General features: G+C 40.8%; 1 protein-coding gene and 1 pseudogene across 14 annotated transcripts in view; both read right to left on the reverse strand.

Moving 5' to 3' along the window:
* Window positions 1–18,351, reverse strand: part of Enah (ENAH actin regulator) — a 119,798-nt gene extending 101,447 nt beyond the window's left edge. For 10 of the 14 annotated variants that reach the window (XM_076914636.1, XM_076914635.1, XM_076914634.1 and 7 more), the window contains exon 1: window positions 17,737–17,798. In XM_076914636.1, the coding sequence (XP_076770751.1) occupies window positions 17,737–17,783 (47 nt within the window). In that variant the 5' untranslated portion in view covers window positions 17,784–17,798. Of the gene's footprint in view, window positions 1–5,056; window positions 5,128–12,634; window positions 12,798–17,736; window positions 17,799–18,075 lie in introns of those variants that run through there. The other 4 variants (XM_076914629.1, XM_076914637.1, XM_076914626.1 and 1 more) reach the window with 4 other exon arrangements.
* On the reverse strand, window positions 1,631–4,649 carry LOC117721681 (large ribosomal subunit protein eL34 pseudogene; annotated as a pseudogene).
* Window positions 18,352–19,272: the final 921 nt, after the last annotated feature.

Here is a 19,272-nt window from a genome sequence, read left to right on the forward strand (position 1 = left end):
TCCACTGTAAAAGAACAGTGAAGTCGGACAGTGGTGGCGGATGCCTGTAATCCCAGCACTTGGGAGGCAGAGGCAGGTGGATTTCTCAGTCTGAGGTCAGCCTGTTCTACAGAGTGAGTGAGTGAGAGAGAGAGAGAGAGAGAGAGAGAGAGAGAGAGACAGAACATCTGTGAACTTGCCTTTCAATGATCAACAATTACATATCAAATGTTTAAATGTTTACTTTAAGGAATATTAAACACTGTCACACAGAATTGGTTAGCTCACTTGATTTACACCAACAGGAGCAAATATCCAAAAAAAAAAAAAAAAGCAAGCCCAGGCCGTCTCAAATAGTTCATTTGAAAGTGAGTTAAGTTTAAATATTTGCACTAAACAATAAAATACACATTCTTTGGAAAAATTTTGTTTACATTTCATTAATATTAAAGTTCAAAAACATTTTCTTTCATATAACTCTTAACATATTAATAGGCTTGTATCAATAATTTTTGTTTGTTCTATTTTTAGAGTTCTCATGTAATCCAGATAATAGTGTCAAAGTTCAGAAATGTGTGTGTGTGTATGTGTGTTTGTGTGTGTTTATGTGTGTATATATACACAACTATGGGAGTACCTTTCAAAAGACCTGGGAATAATTTCTCAGCATCATTTGTTAAATAGAAGAGAATCACCGGGCAGAGGTGGCACATACCTGTAATCCCAGCACTTGGGAGGCAGAGGCAGGCGGATTTCTGAGTTCGAGGCCAGCCTGATATAGAGTGAGTTCCAGGACAGCCAGGGCTACACAGAGAAACCCTGTCTCAAAATCAAATAAATAAATAAATAAAAGAGAACCATCAACAATAAATGATCTTATCACTGTTCCTTCCTTTCTTGGTTTTTCTTTCTTTTTTTTTTTAAAGTGTGTGGGGGGGGGGGCGGTGTTCTCAGTCTCCCTCTGTAGCTCCCTCTGTAGCTCAAACTAGCAGCAACCTCCTGTCTCATCCTCCCCAGTACTGGAATTTACAGGTCCAAGTCAACACACTCAAGACTTTTCACTTTTGTTGAAAACAGACTTACCTATTTAGTAACTGAGAGTTTACTTCTGAACTCTTGTCTACTCATTAGTCTATAAGGGTTTTATTACTATAGCATTTTAGTAAGATTTTTAAAAATACTACAGTTTATGTGTATACACATATGTACATATACAGGGTGCATGTGTGGATATCAGAGCTTGCAGGAGGTTGTCAATTCTCTACCACATGGGTCCTGGGGATTGAGCCCAGGTTCAGCTTTGGTAGTGTCTTGACCAGCTGAGCAAACTCACCAGCCCAATTTAGTAGTTTTGAAACTGGGCATACGAACCTTCTACTTCTGCTTTTTAAGGTTAGTTTGGGTCCCTTGGAATTCCACTAACAATTTTGGATGGGCGTTTTTCTTTTCAAAGAATGTCATTGGATTTTGATAGTATCTACATATATCATTTGGGGTAGCACTGCCCTTTTGACAGTATCTGTTTTCATTTATTTAGATCTTTTATTTTTTTCCAGAAAAAAAATGTTTTCAGGATACATATTTTAATTCCTTAATTAAATTTACTTCTTTTTTTTTCCCAAGTCTTGATTTTTATTAAAAAGTTGCATATTTATTTTGCTTTCTAACTGTGTGCTTGTGCCTTCAACATTTTCACAATGATTTCTTGCTCCTCAATAAGGAAAGCCCACTTGATCCTGTCATGGACACACTTGGCACACAGGAACGTGCTGCTTTGTCTTAGACAGACTCATAAGGACTTTGGTTCTCACAGCACGAACCCCTTGCAGTCTGCCTGGGCACACGCCACATGCAGATTTAGGTGCTTTTTCAACCTTCTTGGTGTAAAGGTAAACAATCCTGTTGCCAGGGGTTCGAGACAGCCTAGTTTTGTTAGAGGCTGAACTGTAGGAAAGCCTAGGACAGTATGTCAAACGCTGGACTATCCCGAGTGCCTCTAAGCACCATCCCCAGAAGAGGAAGGGGAAATTTACTTCTCGGTATTTTATTCTTTTAGATACTACTGCAAATGAAACTGCCTTTCTGAATTTCTTTTTTTGGACGGTTCATTGCTAATTCACAGAAACAAAATTGCGTTTTGTGTGATCTCAGACCCTACAACTCTGCATTTATTAGCACTAGTGGCTTTATCCTGATTCCTGCATGTATTTTTTTAGACACATAAACAAGTTTCCTTCTATATCTGTCATTGAGGCATCTTGTGAGATGAATGAGATCAAAGTTGTGATACATATCCAAGTGGGAAAGTCAGGCTAGAACTTGATGAGGTATCTCAGAATAAGAACTTATTTAGAAACAGGGTCCCTGCAGAAGAGACACAATGTTAGACCCTTAATTCAAAAAAGCTGGGATTCTTATAAAAGGAAAACATTATCAGTAGGCATAAGTAAGGGGTACATATACATAGTGAGACCCTGCTTCAAACAAATGGGGATAGGGCAGTGTTGTGTTAATAGAGAGGCATATAAAGAAGACAAGTTATATGACTAAAGAAGCAGAAAGTAAAAAAAAAAAAAGGTATCCATCTAAAAGTCAAGGAATTCAAGCAAAGGCCAGAACCTAGATATGCAAAACACAGGAATCCTGTCTGACTTTCTTTTGTTTTGTTTTAAAGAGTTATTTGTTTTATGTGTATGAGTACACCACCATTGCTGTCTTCAGACACACCAGAAGAGGGCACCAGACCCCATTACAGATGGTTGTGAGTCACCATGTGGTTGCTGGGAATTGAACTCAGAACCTCTGGGAGAACAGTCAGCGTTCTTAACCGCTGAGCCATCTCTGCAGCCCCTCCTGTCTGACTTTCTGACAAGCTAGGTCTATCCACAAATTTCAGACTCAAGATTCAAAATCAACTTTTTCCTTTTTCTAACACCATCTCTGGTGCGGAGACTAAACCCATTTTGCATGTGCTAAACACGTATTCTGTTACTGAGCAATACCCCAGCACTCAACACCAGCTCTTGTGTGTTCCCAGCCTACTGTTCTGCCTTACACATTTGAGACAATCATTCATGCATACATACTACATATATATGAGAATTCTAAATACACAAATCTTCTAAGCTTAGTATGGTAAGTCTCAAAAATATGGCAATTAACTATTAATCCTTATTTATGGAGAAAATAAACTGAAATCTGTGATAGTCAATGTCTCAAAGACAATGTTCTTACTTTAAAAATGTGTAATTGTATGTGAGTGCCCAACAGTAAGTACCAGAACACTCATCTGAAGAGGTCAGAGGACTACTTGCAGTTCTATTCTGTTGCAAGATATCTGATCACATTGTGAACCCCATAACTGTGTTATTTACTGAAAAACAAAATAAAACAAAAAACTGTTTCTAGTTGTAGTGTGGCTCAGCCCTTAGTACACACCTTTAATCCCAAACCATGAAGGTAAAGTTAGTTTGTAGAAGGAAGCGCCCATGTTTTGAAAGTGATGTCTAACTGAGTAGCAGACAAGGTGACAAATCAGAGAAAGATTTGACAGAATAGACTATGCCTGACTCTCACGAGGATAGAGAAGAAAGAGAGACAGCATACAAGGAAACAGAGCAGAGGGAGAGAAGAAAGAAGTAGTTTCATCAGGAGAGTTTTACAGAGACAGGTTGAAGAGAGAACAAGCTAGACACAGGTGAAGACAGCATGAGCTAGAGAACGAGGAGCCAGAAGAGTAGAACAGATTGCCAGAGTTAGTGTGAGGCCAAGCAGAGCAGTTCAGTCAGAGGCAGAAAGAAGCCAGATTAAATCTTAGAGAGGAGTTTGAGCCAGAACAGCTAAGTTGAATCAGCCAGCTGGAGACCAGAAAGAACTAAGAAGAGGTGAGCTTATTCAGCAGTAAATCTCAGAGGCTGAAAACATTCTAAGCCTAGATAAAATTATATGGAAACTTCCAGGACTAGGCCTAGGTTAGCAGACAGAGGCAGTAAGTTTCAGAGTAAGACTGGCAAGTAAGTTATTCTTTTACCACATGTGTTCTGGGGGCTGAACCTCGGTCATCAAGTTTAGCAGCAATCACCTTTACCTAGTGTGCTATCTTACTATCCTTCACAGATGTGATTCTGTTAAACTTGACGCCCTGCCCGCCCCCCAAGGTGAAAAACCTTCAGAAACCTTCATATCTAGGAGAATATATAAAGTTAAAAGATGGTGTTCAAAGGCAATTAATTCCCTGAAAGCAGAACAGTATGAACTTTACTGCAGCAATACAAAACTACAGTGGCTTAAGATCTACTGCACAGAAGGCTGACTAGAGTCAATACCACCATATATTTTAAAACAGTCAACTTCAAATATACCATCACAAAAATACATCAAGCAGGGCAATTATGGACTGGCTTTAATCATTTCACATCCTACACTATATGTATTAAACATCCCACTGCACTCTACAAATGTAATGTAACTATGATCTGACAATTAGAAATACCAAGGACACAATAAGCAAGGTTAAGCTCAATCCTTAGCTCCAAAACTCAAAAATTGTTAAATGAAAACAACACTGCCCTTATACCTTGGGGCTGTAAGTGCTACAGGAAATTTAAATGTCATGTGTGACTGCCACTACTTAGAAGGATATCAATCACAAATATGTAAAACATCCTCATGGTATCAAGTAGTTTTCTTTACAGCTCTTGAAAACAGATGGATACCTCACCCCTCACTAAGCTAAGTACAAGGGAACAGGTAATTTCTAAGTACATCTTTATTTATAAGTCCTTTTGGGGGTTATCTTATCGGGCAACTCTATTAACTTTGGCATCACAGAGTCAAAACAATCATGTAGGATTTAAGTCATGATAAAGAAAACCGGATTTTTAATTCTAAGAGAAACAGAAGACATGGAGGGTTGCAAAGAATGGGGCTGAGCTAGTAAAATCTGAATCAGGAAGTTCTTCTAACTACTGTGTAACAGGACAGACTAGATAGAAATTAGAGCAATGGAAGAAATGAATCCAAAACAATGTATCTGTGAAAATGTGAGAGGACAAACAGATAGAAGGTCTTACTGTACCTTCCAAGGCAGGACAGCTCTGAAGAGACTCCACCATAGCATCTCTGCCCAGTCATTATCACAGTAGGCATCTACACTGCAAGCCGTGCCAGGAAGTCACAACACAGTAAAAGTAGACCTTCCAAAGACACAATCCTCTATGAAGTACTGAAAATGACGAAAACTTTCTAATTAATGCAAAGCTACTGATAACACCGAAACTAAGGATAGAGACACCAGGAACTCAAAGTAAGTTAAGTTCTACATCCCAGCATAGCCGACAGCTTCCTAGCCGGTAGATACGGTCACCAAATCTTACGCTCACCTATCACTTCAGCAGTCAACTTTAACTTATTATACCTTAAGACAGTGGCTCTCAACCTTTCTCATGTTGTAGTGACCCCCAACCATAAAATTACTTTGTTGCTACACCGTAACTGTAATTTTGCTAGTTATGAATCATAATGTAAATATCTGAAATGACTTGCCCCCTCTGAATGTGAGGCGTGGAAATCTCATGACCCACACGATACAAGGCATGCGTGCGTGCGTGCATGCGTGTAAATAAAACAAGGTGAACACCACAAATGACCAGAAGACCCTGGTCCTCAGAAGTCAGTGAGCACTGCATTGTGTGCTGAGTGAATTACCCTAGCTCTGGACTTCCAGTTACATGAGATAAAGAAAATAATCTGGAAAAACAAAACAAAAACACAAAGTCCTTAGGAAAACTAATAAAGTCTTAATCATTTTAGCTAAAACTGGGTTTATCATATTAAAGACTCACTGTAGCACGAAAACTATGGCTAAGATACTCTGCAATTTTGTCAGAAAAATGATGTAAAAATATTAAAGCAGCCAACACTTGATTCACTGTTCCTGCATCCTAACAATATAACATAGTCGCAACTACATCAAAGCTTTTATAACTTTGTTTCATTTTTCAAGATTAAATCCAACTAAAGCCATTTCTCTACATCTGTGCTATGCCCTGCTATCTATGAAATGTTCTAAGCTAATTCACTCTACATGGCCTTGTTCTTATATCAATTATTTAAAGAAAAAAAAGACCCCCTATAGATGAGGTAGCAAGAAAAAAATTCACCCAAACATCAAATTACAGATCAGTAAAAGTTCACAATTACAGAGAAACCAAAGAGCTTACTTGTAAAAACCAAGGCTCTAGACAGAGAAAAAATAACAGTTCTACTGTGTACTGGTTGAGTAGCCTTGAGCAAAACTTAGCTGTCTCAGCCTCCATTTCCTCACACACAAGAGGGACATAAAGTCCCTAGCCTTTAGCTGCTAAAGCAGTGTCACCTGAGCTCTCACGGGGAAGTTTCTGGGTGGCAAGTACTTCATAACATTTTCAAACTGTATTTTTTAAAATTCTAAGAAAATAAGACTATAAATGCTAACACTGCAATTAATTAGCAAAGAAAATTTTTTTCCCAAACACGAGATGTATGCTTTAAAATATAAATTAAAAAAAAAAAAGATAAAATTAAGCAAAACACATGCTGATAGTTCCAACACTCTGAAGGCCAAGGGAGAATGGCCTTCTGAAGGCCCAATTTCAAAGCCAATCTGAGCTTTATCTGAGTCTATTTATGAGACTGTCTCAAAAAATTAATTAACTAATTAATTAACAAGTAATGTGGGCTTGTAATCACACTCCTGTAATTCCAGCATTGGTGAAGCTCAGGTAGGGGCGAGTCACAAATTTGAGGCCAACCTCAAAAGTTGGCCAGGTAAGTTCCACACCAGCCTTGTGCTTCACAGCAGGAGCCTGTCTCAAAAAATAACTTTTTTATATAGTATGTGAAGCTTTTTTTTTTTTTTTTTTTTTTTTTTTTTTTTTTTTGAGACAGGGTTTCTCTGTATAGCCTGGGCTGTCCTAGAACTCACTCTGTAGACCAGGCTGGCCTCGAACTCAGAAATCCGCCTGCCTCTGCCTCCCAAGTGGGGGGATTAAAGGCGGGTGCCACCACCGCCCGTCAATATGTGAAACTTAAAATAGAAAATATATTGCTACACTTTCTAGACATGACATATAAAATCTAAATAAAGGGGGGAAATGGAAAACAGAATTATAAAGCATCAATACACTTCCATAACCACATTCATCCACCAGTTTCATGTAATTCTAATTAAAATCACAATAGATTTGAGGGTCAAAGGGTTATTTCATTTTTACTAGTTTTGGCAAAATTATTCTACAGCTAATTTGAAAACAGAAACAGAGAAGCAAATCAAAATTTTCTACTGAAAGCATCTTTCTTTCCTCTGATTAAAAGGTACTATGAAGTTGGAATGTCCCAGCAGTGAGATGTTTACCACAAAATGCTTGACACATGCCTGAGACGGTGCCACTGCAGAACAACAAAAACAAAACGGCAGAGTTAACCAGTGAATACAGAAACTGAATCAAGTATTTGTGGAAATTCAGTATACAATATGAATATGGTATTTCAAGTCTACAGAAAAGGATGGATTGTTCAATGAATGCTCTAAGTCATTAGGTAGTTGATAGTTGGTATGAACCTTTCACTTTAAAATTAATTTCAGATGAAATTAATTAACAGAAGAAGCCGGGCGGTGGTGGCGCACACCTTTAATCCCAGCACTTGGGAGGCAGAGGCAGGCGGATTTCTGAGTTCCGGGCCAGCCTGGTCTACAGAGTGAGTTCCAGGACAGCCAGGACTACACAGAGAAACCCTGTCTCGAAAAACCAAAAAAAAAAAAAAAAAAAATTAACAGAAGAAAATATAGGCAACTATGAATCCAATTTTAGGTTACAGAAAGGATTACAAAGAAACTATAAAGATGGTCTACTAATAAATTTGACAGAAAACTTAAAAACTTCTGAAACCTAACAAAATTAAAAAACAGGTGACAGCACTTGGTACACAGAGGCAGACGGATTTCTGAGGCCAGCCTAGTCTACAGAATGAGTTCCAGGACAGCCAGGGCTACACAGAGAAACCCTGTCTTGAAAAACCTTAAAAAAAAAACAAAAACAAAAAACCCAAACAAACAAACAAACCAGGTGACAAACTCAGAAGACACACATATCAGATTTTATATTAATGTCCTGACAAGTAGTATCTCATATAATCTGGTGTAATCTCCTTCTGTACTGATAGACTCTAGGCTTGCAAACAGCTGCAAGGAGAGATTGAATATGTATGCACACTGGAATTAAGGATGTTATTACGATCTCAGAGATGGAATGGCACTAGAAAAGCAGGTAAACAGACATATCCCATGAAATATGCTCTTCTAGTTAGCTTTAACTGTCAACCTGACACAGCCTAGTCACCCAAGAACTCCACTAAGGTTAGGTCAAACTGGACGGTGGAGGATTATCTTGACTGCTAATTGAGGGGGGACAGCATAGCCCACTGTGGGTGGCACCATTCCCTGTGCAAATGGTCTTGGGCTGTGTAAGAAAGCTAGTTAAGAAGCCTGAACAAGTGAGACACCAAGCAGCATTTCTCCACAGTTTTTGCTTCAGGTTCCTGACTGAGTTCTTCACTGATGAACTGTAATCTATAAACTTAAATAATCCTTCCCTCCCATAAATTGGTTTTGGTCATCCTATTTAACACAGCAACAGAGATGAAACTAGCTAAGTAGATGAAAAACCTAGCAGTCTTAGTAAGACCAGACTTACTACTCAGCAAACCAATACACCTTACACTAAATTTTGAGGTCATCTGTTGGAGAGCAGTAGTTAACAGGTACAAAAGCGACACACACTATAAAAAGGACCAGTGCCCTTAAAAATAACCAAACACACACACACACACACACACACACACACACACACACACACACACACACAATCAGACCTATCAGACTGAATACCAATTATGCTGAGCTGGCAATAATATAAGGAAACTGAAACTCTAAATAAAATACTATTATATAGTGTATATCAAAACTTGGTAATTACTTTTAGTCCAATAATTGCTTCATTTAATATTCTCTCAAATGTTCATTGCACCCTTGCAGAGGCCTGTACTGGGAAAGAGAACTACAAAGTCAAATCACAAATGACTTTAATAATTTTGATTATTGAGTTTTATTCTACAGTGCTGTTACAGGCATTAGGAGGAGAGTAGTGGTATCTAGTTTCCACTTTGAGATAATTATGATTGATAAGTGGAGAACGAGAGTCAAGAGTGGAAATGAGGAAATAACAGTTGTCTAGGTGAGCTAACAGATTTGCATGGTGCAAATGAAATGAATGGAGTAGGGCCTAAGATGTCAACTGGAATCAGTAAAGAATATAGGAGTTGTGCATATCTGTAATCCCAGCACTTCAGAAACTGAAGAACTCAGAGTTCCAGGCCAGCCTGAGCTGTATGAGACCCTAACTCGAAAAACAAACAAGAGGAAAGTAAATACTGTTTCTTGATTTTTTTTATTTCTAGAACTTTATCCTAAAATATAATCATATATAAACACAAAGACATACTTATGTGGATGTTCACAGTGGAATTTTTTTATGATTGGAGACAGAATCTCCTGTAACCCATGGTCTCAGCCTCCTGTTCCATCCCCCAAGTACTGTCCCAGGACAGCCAGGGCTATACAGAGAAACCCTGTCTCGAAAAACAAAAACAAAACAACAGCAACAAAAAAACCCAAAACCAAAACAAACAAACAAACAAAAAAAAAAACAAGGAAATAAAACAAAACAAAAGTTAAATGGCTACCAATTTTGCTTGTAGATAACAGGAGGTGAAAATATGGAAGGGGGGAAGATGACATCTCAGGCTTGCAGAGCAAAACCAACACAAAGCCTTCACAGAGTGAGCCCCAGCCCTCCACTGGACTGCAAAGTGAGCAATTTGACCTAAAGACTATTCTTCTTACTAACGCTCTAGAGTCTTTTCTTTTCTTTTCTCTTTTCTTTTTTTCTTTTTTGGGTTTTCTAGACAGGGTTTTTCTGTGTAAGCCTGGCTGTCCTGGAACTCACTCTGTAGACCAGGCTGGCCTTGAACTCAGAAATCCACCTGCCTCTGCCTCCCAAGTGCCGGGATTAAAGGTGTGCACCACCACTGCCTGGCGTCTTTTTTTTTTTTTTTTTTCCCCTAAAGTTTCTCCCCTATCAAACTGACAATATGACACAGAGACCAAAAAGGACAGACAACAGAGACCCTCTACAGAAGAGTAAAGGGTAGTCATTTGAATTCAGAGCACTACCAAGGTCAGGTACTCCAGCAGCCTTTTACCACTGGAAAAGTACTCGGTTCATTTAAAATGTCACCATGGCTCTCCTATTCCCAAAAGACAAAACTCTCACTGGTATCTGAGATTACTGTAAACAAACTCGAGGAAAATACTCCTCAGACTAAACAGTTTGCTAAAGAGCCTATAGATACGTTTCATCACATTTTATTGGGCCTTAGTTATTCTTATTGTTTTTAGAAGTTAAAAAAAAAATTATTTATTTTTGGGATGAGGTATGTGCTACAGATACAAACAGAAGTCAGAGCACAACCTAAGGAGGTTGTTCTTCCCTTCCACAGTGAAGGTTCCAGGTTCAAACTTAGGTCATCAGTCTGGGCACCTGTAGACCTGCTGAGCCATCTTGCCAGACTGTCATTTTTATTTATAACAAGGAAACTACTGTTAGCAGTGATATAAGACTCTAAAACTTGCTCAGGCTTCTCAAGGGCACCACTGTCAAGGTTTCAATCTAAGTACATGCATAGCTGGCTCCTGAAAAGGACAGTGTAGTGCTATGTCTCAGTCTGTCTTCAGGAAAACATGGAGATGTCCGTGTTAATTCAAAGTAATAAAAGGGTCAGGGGTATGTAAGGCACAGATGGGATTCTCTTTGTAAAAACAAAGAAACATGAATAATAATCTAACACATGAGAAGTTAAGCTATAACTCAAGACACTAGAAAATTCATCTTTTAATATGTACACAAAGTTGTACCACTAATTAAACAATTTCATTGTGTCAAAAAGAAGGCACATCCACATTGAGACATTTACCTAGCTTCCACTCCCACTCCTCCCTCACTCCTGGCCGGTCACTAACCATCATTCAGTATGTGGCCTTCTGAATCCAGCTTTCATCTCTTAGCATGTTTCATCCACACAGTGTAATGTACCAATACGCCATTGTTTTTGATGGTTACATATTATTTCATTTTAAGGGTATACCACATTTGATCATTCATTCAACTTACAGGCAAGCAGGTACTTCCACTCTTTATTTGAATAATGGTGCTGTAAGAACATCTGTGTGCAAGTTTTTAGGAAGATGTTTCATCTCCTATGTCTCTACTAGAGAAATTATTGGATCATGTAATTCTAAATTTAAATTTCTGAGGAATTTCTAAAGTTTTCTAAAGCAGCTTAAGATTCACATGGCTTTTCAAATTCTTAACATAAACTTGTAAGATGTTAGACTTTCCAAGAAATGGAGGACTTATGCTTCCTTATCAAGCCCATTCTGTGTGCCAAGTGTTACGCCAGACAGAGCCTTATTCAATTTTCCTAACAACTCTGCAAGGCAGAAATTATTACAACTTTACAGAAGAAATTCAAATCTAAATAGTTTACGATACTTACAAGTCAGTAAGTAAATATCAAATCTAGAACTTGAATCCAGAGTTGATTTCAAAATCTGTATTCTTTATACCAGGCTGTTTTTACACCCATTTACTCAACCCTTAGATACACACACACACACACACACACACACACACACACACACACACACACAATCTGTTTCACATCAAAAGGATTCTTTAGGAAAGTTGTATGTTGAGTTAAAATTCTGGTATGGAAGCTTCCCAATATGAATATATTTCTAAAAATCCTAAATGACATAGGTATATTACCTCCCCCAAACATACTTTTCTTTAGTAATTATTTCTGTAGTTACATTTTAAAAGGCCTGTCTAGGATTAGTACAAGCATTACAGATTACCTTTTTTCTACAAACATGCAAGTATGTTCTGCTGTATAGATAAGTGTGTCATTTATATTGTTGATGTCCTGAATTTCTGAGGAACTTTTCAACTTCTCTAAAGCAGCTTAACATTTTAAATGGCTTTTCAAATTCTTAACATAAACTTGTAAGATGTTAGACTTTCCTAGAAATAGAGAATTTATTGTTTCTTATCAAACCCATTCTGTGTGCCAAATATAATTCATTTGGAGATAGAGCTTTTAGGAGATAATTACAGTTAAGTGACCTCTAAGACAATGAGATCGATGGCTTTTTAAGGAAGAAGAAAAATCTCTGTCCTTCCTAACCCTATTCCCATCCTCTAAATGACAACAAAGAGCCCTCACCAAACCCCACTGGCCCTAAACTTCCACTCTCCAGATTTGAGAAAATTCTGCTGTCGTGAACATCATGAACTACCAAACTGGTATTTTAAGCTCTGAGAAAGAAGAGAGCAGTAGTATAGAAACAAGCTAAACCAAGAGATTCATAAGTCTGTTGCTCAAATTTGAGTCTCTGATCAGACACTAAAAAAACAGAATTATTCTTCTATCTATTAGTTTAGTATTTTACAATGAAGTCAAAGAAATATGGTCCAAAGAGTTCTGGAGATAAACGAACCTGAATCTGAGGCTCTGGCTGCTTCTGAGCTTTGGTGTCGTGTAAGACACAAATTCTACATCCATTCTTGTAGTAGTGATGCTGCTGGATTTGTTTGAGTAACTTTATTAATAGCTGTACCTGAAAACACTATATACATCCTACCAGAGCTGTACCCAGTACAGTTCTAGAATGTCACAGGCACTCCAAAACTGTGACTGTGACTGTTAGTATGTAAGATTCTAAAAGAATGCCAGTCAAAGGCAAACGCATTGACACATTGGCATACAGACAGTATTACCCAAGTATTTTACTGGTAGCACGAATATGAAAATACAGAACCTTGGGCTAGTGGTATGACTTGACAGTAGAGTATCAGACCCCTTAGAACTAAAACAAAACAACAAAACACAATCTGGGGCTACTAAGGTGTTACAAAAAAAGACTTTTACAAAAAAGACTTTTTGCTCTTTGTGTTTTTCCATAAAGCAAAGTTCTCAAGCTTATGTGTGGTACCTCAGCTCAGATATCTATAATCTTTATCTCTCAATTCCACCAATTTCAAAGAAGAGGGTTGGGGGGTGGAAAACATAAGGGCATAAAGTATTCACTACCCCACAACTATATAAAACTGACACTCCTTCTCCAAATACCTCCTTACTCTCAAAAAAGACTAGGTATTCTGAAAGTTACACAATCACTCCTGCTCTAAAGTTGTATGTAAGGGGCTGGAGAGATGGCTCAGCGATTAAGAGCACTGACTGCTCTTCCAGAAGTCCTGAGTTTAATTCCCAGCAACCACATGGTGGCTCACAACCATCTGTAACTGATGTCTTCTTCTGGTGTGACTGAAGACAGCTACAGTATACTCATATATATAAAATAAAAATAAAAATCTTAAAAGGCTGAGTTAAAGTTGTATGTAAGATAAAAATATTAAAGCAACTACTGCAATTTCTTCTTTACAGTCCAAATAGTGCCTGCCTAATTACTTTGCTTATTCCAAAACCCTGAATATTACATAAAGTTAAATAAGTTGTATCTACTTATCCACACATATATTCAAGGTTTATTCACTTAAAAACTATAAAATTGACGTTCAAAAAAAACAAAAGAAAAGAAAAAAAAACTTGGTACACTCCTTTAATCCTAGCATTCAGGAGGCAGAGGCAGGTGGATCTCTGAGTTGGAAGCCAGCCTGGTCTGAACAGTTTCCAGGACAGCAAGGGTTACACTCTGCCCTGAAAAAACAAAAAAACAAAAAACAAAACAAAACAAAACAAAAACCCTGAATTTGTAGCGCCTACTTCTAAAATAAGTGTCTGTGGAAGAGTCACATACCCAACAGCTGAGAGCATAAATGGGGAACGATGAAACCGGAAACTACCATTTGCATACTTTCTTGGATATGCGCCATGACACTACAATCCTCTGAAACAGGACTACCTTTTACCAATATGCTCAATTAACAAGACAGAATTCTGTCCCTTCACTGTACCTGCATATGTATTTTAAATTTATCATTACTATAAAGTAGTAAAACCATAAAAAGTTTCAGTTTCAAAGACTAAACATATACACAGAAAGGAAACTGGAAAATCAGTTTCCTCACCTAATCAGTAAGGCTGGGCATAAAACAAGTTTAATAAGTAGCATTCCTGGAAGCATTCTCTGGACCCATGTGTCAAGCAAACATTACTAATGAATACATGGCATTTTTCCTCAATCTGTATCAGCAGAAATGTATCATAGCCCTTATCTGCATGTTAGCCATGACCTACTGGACTACATTAGCAAAATGCAACGTAGTTGACATCCTTAAATAAGGTCAACAGTGAAGCAAATTGCCCAAAAGTTTTGTATAACTTGTCTAAAGTTTGTATCTCAAAATAAGGGAAGCACACAAAAGCACCTTCTATATTTGATCTTCATAACATAGTAACGAATCACCTAGATGTATTGGGGCACAGATGTGCTCAGTTGGCAGAATGTTTGTCTAGCAAGCCCTGGGTAGATACCCCAGTACAGCATAAAGCTGCAGATGTCATCTCAAGCCCAAAGTCCTAGCATTCTGGTGGTGGAGATGGGAGAATCAGAATTAAGGTCATCCTCAGTTATACAATTGAGTCTCAGGCCAGCATAGAATACGCAAGACCTGTCTCCAAAAGCTAGTAAGCAAACTATATATGGCTTTATACATATATATACTGATTTATGTGTATACATAATATGTAATACTTTGTGTGTGTGTTCATGAAATTATATGCTTAGCTCAAGGTCACTCAGTAACTTTGGCCAAATCCTCATAACTACATTATGCCTTTTTTATATGAAAAAGTGTGAGTATCTAGTGTTACAGTAGCCAAGATCATACAATATAGCACTAAAATATCAATTCAGAATTTTCTGAACTCTTCCTAGAAATCAGACTATAGGGAACTATTTTAATTATAATAGGTTCTGGGCTGTCGAGATGGCTCAGCAGTTCAGAGCAATGATTGCTCTTCCAGAGGATATAGGTTCAATTCCCAGCACCCACGTGGCAGCTCACAACTGTCTATAACTCCAAGATCTGACACTCTCACACATACATACATGTAAGTAAAACACTGATGCACATAAAATTAAAAATAAATATATTAAGGGAAAAAACTGCAAAAAAATTAATAGGTTCTGTTTAAAAAGAGATAAAATTTTGAGTGATCAACTAGTTTTTAAAAAGATGCAATCCCATACATACTTTTCAATCACAAAGACTCTTCCACGCTTTTGAAACATTACAAATGAAAAAACAGTACAGAACCAAAAACTCAACAGGCTACCACAGACACCAATTTGGTGGGTTTTGGTTTGTAGCTTTTCTCCCCTCAACTCGTTCACTGTCCTTTGTAAATACTAAACTACTTGTTATTACTGTTCACCTCTAATCAAAATCTAATAAATCTATACACAGCACTTTATGGGTGAAGCTTGTCTTTAGACTTTCAGGAATGTACAGTTCCCTTTTGTGTAAGAGTGGACAATGTGACAAAAACACACTGCTCCTAAAATTAAAGATCTAAGAGATCTTACCACAAATACTCAATTCTCTAAGATACTTATTGCTTCAGAGATCTGACCAACTTAATGGAAATTCCTACTCAATATTCCTATTCTGGGTGGCCTGTGAAACACCAGAACTATCCTTCACATAACATGGGGGGAGGACCCCATTCCATTAAAAGGCTAACTTTTGGTTCCTACAGCATCAGAGATTACCTCAGACCAAGCCACCCTACCCTCACAGCTCTCTAAGTAACTGCTCATGCCCAAGCTGCACACACTCACTAATGAACAACCCAAAGCCTTTCAAAGTGAAAAACTAGCTGATCCTCTTTTCTGCTCTTAAATTATTCAAAATCAGCCTACAAAGAATTACTGTAGACTGCTCAGACCTGGGGAGGATGTTCTATATTTACACTACTGGAAAAACCTCAGTGTGATTTCTCTATCTCTGTAACTAATAAGAAATATGGCAAGAAAACAGCTTTAAAAACAGAAGTTATATTTTACTGAAACTAGAACTTCTAAGTCCAGACATTATTTACTGAGACATTTAAGTTTTAAGTTTTAAGTTTAAGTATTTAAGTTTTACCAAATATTTCAAACTTTAATATATTTTGTTCATAAGCTTTCAAATAGCTCTGATCGAATGTTAAAATACCTGCCTCATTTTGTCCTTTTAATGTTTTAAGAAAACTATTGCAAGTCTGAAAAAAACTATTAGCTACTAACTTGTTCTGCAAGGCCTATAGCATTAAGTCACTAAAGTACAAGTCAACAGTATGTAACATTACTTGACAGAACAGTCATGTATTTTAACAGTTCCTGAATTTTCAAGTCCACCAGTAGCTTAGGAAAAAAATACGCAAAAAATATAACTGAAGTTTCTCAACCTGTATTTTACAATGATTAATCTTGATTTCTATGCCATAATTACTTTTTAAACATTTGAAATAGGTTGTGTGAAATCACCCAGGAAAAGGGGTCACTTGGCCAAAACCTAACAGTAACATAAAGATCTGTCACTTGGAATCGGAAAAATTCATAGTAAGCTTAAGTGAACACTGGACAAAAAATATACTTAAAAGTGAAACGGGACTGTGTTCAACCCTGATTTTTTTCCGGGGGGGGGGGGGGCCGCGGGTGCGAGGGTGGATATAAAAGCTAAAGTTTCAAACAGAACTCACTTAAAATAAGGTGGAAAAATTCCAATAACAACATTTTCAGGCCAAAGAGAAGGAATTTGTAGATATTATTCAAATCTCATTTCATTACATTATAAACGTCTTGGCAACTGTCGGCCATTAATCTTTAACACAAAGGAGATTCAAATCCAAATGAACTGAAAGACTATCTCCCGAGGAAGAAATAGAGTAATTTACTTCATCCACAATTGTTTAACCTAAAAGGGAGGCCTTTAAGGATGATAACGCAAAATGCATCAGCCTTGAGTCTACGAAGTCCCCTTTCTCACTAAGTCTTGCACCAATCCAAAAGCAGGAGGTTACGGACACAAAACAAGCTTAGGAAAGGCTTGGGGTGGGTGGTGGGTGGTCTCCAAAGAATGACACACCACATCATGGTCTATTCTCCTACACAACTGGAGAAACAAAAATGAAAAACATCACACCATATGTTTCACCGTATCAATCAAAAAGCATTTCACCACGGTACATCCAAGTCTTTCCTTTGGGGCTGAAAAAAAAAAAATAATTGTATTGATTACAGAGGAAGGGAAACGCGGCCGCTTCTGCTGCAATGCAACACAGCCTGCTACGAACCGGAGAGAAGGGCTTTCCAAACAAAACCCTCCCCCGCCCGGGCTTACAAACCTCAAACAACTTATCCCAGCCTTACACTGTCCCCCGCCACTGGAAACCTAGTAAATTCTCTCCCTTCCCCCACCATCGAGAAATTTCACCTTTCCCAGCGCCTCTGCTTTTACCCCTACCAGAGGCACTTTATTCCCCGCAGAGATTTCAAACCTTTCAAACTTTCCTCCCTCCCCCCGCCCCTTTTAATTAAACACTAGAGCTTTGTACTAAAAGTGCGGGGAATTTTTGCATATATACGGAAAATACCTGTTTCTCGGCAACAAGCTCGCTGCGATTATCCAGCCCCTCCCCATCTCCTGGGTTTCGTTAGCCCAGGCTGGGGGAGGGAGGGAGGGAGCTAGCATAATGAACTGAGGAAAGGAAATCCTGGGTGAAAGAAGAGCATCTGAGGGAACACGGGAGGAGCCCCCTCCCCCAAATCAGAGAGGCTGGGCAGGGCGGCTGGAGAGGAGAAACCCGAAAGGACAAAAGGGAGCGGGGAAGAGCCGGCAGAGCCGAGCCGGCGCCGCGGGCCGGGGCAGGCGGGTCCGCGCAGAGCGGTCGCGGCGCCGCGGCACAATGGCTGGCGGCCCGCGCGCCCCTCACCTCATGGTGCCGGCGGCGCCGAGGCTTCCCCGGCGCGGGAGCCGCCGAGCGGAGGGTCTCTTCTCAGGCGGAGAGGCGGACGCCGCGGGCACGCGCGAGCAGAGGCGGCTCCGGCTCCGGCGGCCGGGCTACACCATCTCCGCGCGCAGAGGCGAGGCGCCGGCCCGCCGAGCGCGAGCGACCAGGGGCTGAGGAAGGGGGCGCGGGGCCGAGGCGCCGAGCGGGTCCCCGGCGGCCGCCGCCTCCTCCGCCTGCGTCGCCACCTCCTCCCCGCCGAGCCTCGTCCGCCGCCTCAGACGGGAGCCGCCGGGGCCGCGCGCCCGTCAGTCCGCCCGTCCGCCCGCCGCTCCAGAGGCCGCTCCGAGCGCGCCGCCGCCGCCGAGGCCGCGAGGAACCGGCAGCTGCTGCAGCCGCGGGAGGAGAGCCGGGCTCGCCGCGGGGCGCCGGGGGCGGGGCGGCGGAGGAGCACGCAGGCGCCGCCCTCCTCCTGCCGCCCCCGCCGCTCCCGCTTCGCCCGCTCCCCTCCCCCTCCCTCCCGGGGCGAGGGGCGGTGCGCACGAGGGGGCTGCGGGGCGGCGGCCGAGGCGGCGCGGCGGCCGCGGCCCTTTGTTGCCGCCCACCGGGCTCCGGGTCCCCCGCGGCCGGAGGGGGCTCGGCACCCGCTCTGCCCTTGACCTCGCTCTCCTTCCGAGGTCCTCCGGCAGCCCGGAGGCTGAGGTGAAGAGCGGACTGCGCGGGGAGGGCGTGACTAGCTGGGCAGGATCGCGGAGAGGACCCGGCGCGCGGGCCGGCATCCCCCTCTGCGCGCCCCCGCCTCGTTGCGACTCCCCGCCGCCGCCCCCCCCCCCCCCGGTGAGAGGCGGGGTGTAGGAGAGTCCCGAACACGCAAAACGTGGCCATCGTCGTCCCCCGGATTCCCTGGGACCCCGGAGCGTGCGGGACCTGGGGACCCTAAGGACATGCGCATGGTACTGGGCTGACTGCCCAAACACACGCGCGCACAAACACAGACACACGCACACACACACACACACACACACACACACACAGCTAACGCATCGGTGTCGGGAAACGCGGTGGCCCGAGGCACTCGGAACCCTGTGCAGCCGCGAGAGACGCAGCCCGTGGAATCCTTTCTGTCGTCATGCTGAAAGGGAATCCCGGCCGGGGGCGGGGAGGGATGGGAGCTGCGGATAA

The sequence above is a fragment of the Arvicanthis niloticus genome, chromosome 16 (assembly GCF_011762505.2).
Source record: "Arvicanthis niloticus isolate mArvNil1 chromosome 16, mArvNil1.pat.X, whole genome shotgun sequence".
NCBI lineage: Eukaryota > Metazoa > Chordata > Mammalia > Rodentia > Muridae > Arvicanthis > Arvicanthis niloticus.